Here is a 5,019-nt window from a genome sequence, read left to right on the forward strand (position 1 = left end):
TGAACCAGGCGGTGACACAACATAGACTGTCCTCATGGTAACAAAAATCTGGGTTTCATCTTTACCTGGTGATGTAGTTGTTGCTCCAGTGTGCAACATCTCCCTGGCAAATGGGTAAAAATCCGCTGCTAATGTGTGGACGCCTCAGTGGAAACCTGTGCAGAGGGTCTGAGCGAGGCATGGTGTGAATTATATTGCCATGGCAACCTGGGATTTCTTTCATCCATTGACTTCCTTCTTTTTTGGCATTTTCACAAATAGAGGCTTCATAATTTTATTTTTTTTTTTAATATCTGAGTGGAATAGATCACTAAATTCCCTGCTAATGCCATGATAAAAAAGTATGAAAGTGAAGTTCATGTGTGGGTACAGAAAGGTTACAGTTATTTTGCAGGTTTAAGTTAAATTTTTGAGCAGGAATTATGTCTGAAGAAGCCCTACATTTTTAAAGACATCAGGACAGAGGAAGAGAATGCAGTTCAGATAAACTTTTCTACTCCCAAACAGTCCCAATATAGATTCTGGAAGTCAGAAAAAAGCACTGAACAGTTTGTTCTAGATCTCTAATATGCCACTCCATTTCTGTAGCAAATAAAATGGAGTCCCTATAGTTGATGAACTCAAAAATGCATAAGACTTTTTTTTTCCTAATTTTTTAATAAAAGTACAAAGAAAACAAAAAAGATTCTGGTGTTATTTATGAATTAGGACTAATTTCTTCAATCATTTTCTGGCACTTATAAATGGCACAGAAGAAAATAAAGAAATAATTAAAATAAAACTGTCTCTTAATTGTTTTTGTAACCTACATCTTACACACTCCTTTCACATGAAAGGCATGGCTCTGTTCTTTTTCACAGTGGAGTTAATGGAGCTGTTCCTGACTTCTGTGCTATTTATAGGAAGATGAGAGGAGATCACAGTCAACACTTCCAGCTTGCCCATGGAGTACTTTCATTAGCAATTCTTCCCTCTCCAAGCACCTCCAGTTTGCCTGGAGTACCCCCAAGCATGAGGACACCTGGCTTCACTCCTTCACTGTGGTTTTTCAAGATCTCCATGGATGGCTTTTGGGACACTGGGGATGGCCTTGGACACTGCTCTGCTGAGGAGGAAGAAAAGTCACCTGAAACAGAGGTAAAGAGACTCACTCAGAACACAGCCAGCTTCAGGTCAGCCTTTGGGAATCTCTAATGGGAATATTTTTGCCAAGAGATTTTTTTTCAGAGAATGCCAAGTGTGTTTTCCCACATCAATCACAGTTTGTTAAGCTCCAGTTTTAACAGTTCTGATCCTCTGAGGGTCCTGTGCCCCGACTGCCCAGGCTCCAGCTCCAAGTGTCTGCTAAATTGCTCAAGTGAGCTGCTTACAAACACCCTGCAGGCAGGATTTCATTCCAAACCAGTAGGTGAAAATTATGATTAATTATATATTCCCAGAAGTTATGATCAGTTTATGAATCATTCATGAAAAAATAAAGATTACTAAATAGACTATGAATATAATTTGCAAGCAATAATTTAAGCAACTTAATCTCCAAAGGTGAGGTCCTTCTTATATTTACCTAATGACAGTCTGCAGTGCAAGTGCTGGGTGCAGTGTTGTGAATATTCTGTTTCCACACAGCAACACATCAAAATGCAGGTTTGCACTGTCCACAGCTCTGAATGCAAAGGGCAGGCTTTCAAACAAACAACAGTTTGCAGGCAGAGCTCAGGGGTGAAGGCACCACAGTGTTGCCACATTTCTCTTCACAGAGAAAAGCAAGGCACAATTCTTCCCAAGAATATTTCTGGGTTTCACATTCTCTGAACCTCAGAGAAAAAAAATCACAATTCTTATCTCATGTACTGCTCCTGTGTTGCTCACAAGTGGAATGCAATGTGGAAGATTGTTTACCTGAAGGGAATTGGTAGTTGGATTCTGGTGTGAGCGTTTTGATTCACTGACCAATTGAATCCAGGTGTGCGTTGGGACTGTCACTGACAGTCACGAGATGCTGAGCAGGGGAGTGCAGTTGGGTGCTTGGCAGATTCAGTTTAGATGTAATATAATGGAATATGGTATAGAATAATATAGAATCATAAAGTAATTAATGATAACGTAGTATAATAATAGGATAATACAGTATATATTAGTAGTAATATAGTAGTAGTATAGAATAATAGAATAATAGTATAATAGTATAATAATATAGTATAATAAAATAATTCATTAGCTTTCTGATAAGATGGAGTCCTCCTCATCATTTCTCCATGCCTCAGGGGCTGTCCTGTTCCGATATCCCAGTGCTGAGTGCTGAAGCCCAGCTCCTGCCACAGCTGGACACACTGGATGGAACCAGGAGCCAAGAGGGAAGAGCAGCAGGGCACAAATGTTGTCCTGGAGTCGAGGTGAAAGGCATGGAGCCATCCCTGCCTTGGCTCTGAACCTACCATGCTTTCTCCCTGGGGGAGTGTAATTTACAGTTGTGCATTTCCCTTTCCAGCTTCTCAGCAAAGCTGGCATCCAATGCAAACTGCCCTCAGAAACAGGGTGTGAGACACCAGAGATGCTGTTGCTGGATTATTTACTATTGTAATTCCTGTCTATAGGAAGGGTTAGCTGGATGCAGTTAATGGATTTCAAAGAATGTCATGGCTTTGAGGTTTTTACTCCATTTTTGGTCCAGGCTGATAAGGAAAGTGTCTGATTTGCCCAAGGATGCTCCACAAATTCCTGGAGTTAGCTGCCCCTCCACTGCACATTTTACTGAGGGTTTCCTCCCTGCTTTCTCCTCAGTGACAGATGTTTGGGACCAGCACTAACACTTCAACACTGCAGCTGGGACAGTTGCATCACAGAGGGCTGGCAGGAGCACCATGGCCGAGATGGCTCTCGGATCTATAAACAGCACAAGTTCTGCAGGAAAAGGCAAAGTCTTTCAGGAGAAACAAGCAGCAAAATTGGGAGATCCAGAGGAAAAAAGTTCCTCTCTAGGCCTGACATGAAGGCAACAAACATCAAAAGAAGCACAAGGGAGTTCAAATGTAAAGCAAACCACGTAATTCTGTTAAAAATGTGAAATCAGACTGACCAAGAAATCTAAATTAATTTGTATACCCACCCTCCATTTGACTATACATTTGCTGCTGTGTAAAATATGAAGAGGTAATTGCACCCCTCAGAACTCAAAAATATAAGTTATGCTCTCTCATCTATTATCTTAGGTGGGGGCAATTTCTAGCTGAGCCCATTGGTGGTCTGCTTGACTGGTAAGGTCATCAGCAATTCCTCAGGAAAAAAAATAGCCCAAAGTCCAATTCCCCTTACAGCCCTTCTCATGCTGCAGGTCTCACCTCCTTCCCTCTTCCTCTCACAGCTGGTTCTCTCAAAACCCCCCATAACTGCAGGCTGAGCTTCCTGCAAGGGCCCCACCCTCTCTTGTCAGCACTGAGGAGATTTCTTACCATGACCTCTGGCATCTCTCTAGGTGTACATGACAAGGGTCAGCCACTGGAAAAAGGGAGAAGAAAAGGTGCAATTAGACAGAAATGGTATACATCAAGCCTTCAGACTTGTCTCAGGACCTTCAGGGGTGACCCAATGACTGTAGTCCTTTTGTACTGCACAGGATAGTTGAGGGATTTTGGAACTGCCTCTCTCCCTTATTACAATTCAGACCCAGAAACTCTTTCCATATGTTGTTTTCCATGATAAATTATTGCAGCAGCTGCAGCAGGAGCAGTTGCTGGGAAAGTGTGGCACCTGCCTGATTGCAGGTGGAAGGGATAGCAGCTTCTGGGAACCTGGCTGTCCTACAGACTACCCCGTAAAATAGGTCCAGGTCCTCTGCTTGCAAACTGTGCTCTGCCCTTGGTGCAAAAAAAAAAAAAAAAAAAAGAAAAGAATTAAAACAGTGAGGCTCTGCACTAGCCACAGAGTATAAACAGGAGCTGAACCTCTTGTAAAAGGTTCTTTTAAAAAATCTTTTTAAACACCGGGTTGTCAAATAACAGTCCCCAGACTGATAAAATGCAGTACTCAGGCATATCACTGTGGAGCACAGCAGGATTTTTGCTTCAGACTAGCTGATAAAAAGCCTGATGTATCCCCATTCACTGAGCTATCCTTCAGGCTGTGCTTTTAAGACAAACAGCAGCAGCAAGCATTTGACTGCTGTTTCTGTCTTAAAACCAAGATGCTTTGCAATTCAGGATTAACAGATGGGGCAGTAAGAAATGAGGGCACGGATTTTTTTTTTTTGGTCACTTCCTCAAAGTCACTTTGAGCAATGTTTCCAGCAATGACAGGCTGGTGTCAGTAAGAGAAGACTCCATGCCTTGGCCAGGGATGGATGGAGCTGTGCTCCAGTGGGGCCAGGGAACCCCAGGAACCTCCCACACAGGAGGTACTTCCAGCCAGGCAGAACCTCCACCACTATTTGCTGGGACAAAAACCTAGCAACACACATCACACATCATCTTCAACTTCACCCTTCTGCTAAAATGAGCTCCCACTTTGGAGCTGGAGGGAAGGGAAGGGAAGGGAAGGGAAGGGAAGGGAAGGGAAGGGAAGGGAAGGGAGGAGAGGAGAGAGAAGAGAAGAGAAGAGAAGAGAAGAGAAGAGAAGAGAAGAGAAGAGAAGAGAAGAGAAGAGAAGAGAAGAGAAGAGAAGAGAAGAGAAGAGAAGAGAAGAGAAGAGAAGAGAAGAGAAGAGAAGAGAAGAGAAGAGAAGAGAAGAGAAGAGAAGAGAAGAGAAGAGAAGAGAAGAGAAGGAGCATTCTTACCTCCATTGCTGTCATCGAAATTTGTGATCCGCCCTCTGCTAAGTTTTGGAATGCATCTAGGGGCAGAACAAAAAAACCTTATTTCATGAGAAAGAAGCAAGAATGCAATGCAGACATAAAGCTGTGGCAGGTGAGGAGCAGAGCTGCAGTCCCTGTGCTGGGATGCTCTGCCTGGCCACATCTCATTTCTGTGCTGGGTACCCCTCCTGCCCTGGCCCTCGGATCACAGCCTGGGAAAGGATCCCCATTTT

General features: G+C 43.2%; 1 protein-coding gene across 1 annotated transcript in view; it reads right to left on the reverse strand.

Moving 5' to 3' along the window:
* Window positions 1–762: 762 nt before the first annotated feature.
* Window positions 763–5,019, reverse strand: part of LOC106631952 (calpain-13-like) — a 51,046-nt gene continuing 46,789 nt past the window's right edge. Inside the window, exons 20-22 of the mRNA XM_031061948.1 lie at window positions 4,769–4,824; window positions 3,450–3,495; window positions 763–1,126 (exon numbers count right to left, since the gene is read on the reverse strand). Of these exons, the coding sequence (XP_030917808.1) occupies window positions 3,469–3,495; window positions 4,769–4,824 (83 nt within the window). The 3' untranslated portion in view covers window positions 763–1,126; window positions 3,450–3,468. The remainder of the gene's footprint in view (window positions 1,127–3,449; window positions 3,496–4,768; window positions 4,825–5,019) is intronic.

This window comes from Geospiza fortis, unplaced genomic scaffold (genome assembly GCF_000277835.1).
Source record: "Geospiza fortis unplaced genomic scaffold, GeoFor_1.0 scaffold88, whole genome shotgun sequence".
Taxonomy (NCBI): domain Eukaryota; kingdom Metazoa; phylum Chordata; class Aves; order Passeriformes; family Thraupidae; genus Geospiza; species Geospiza fortis.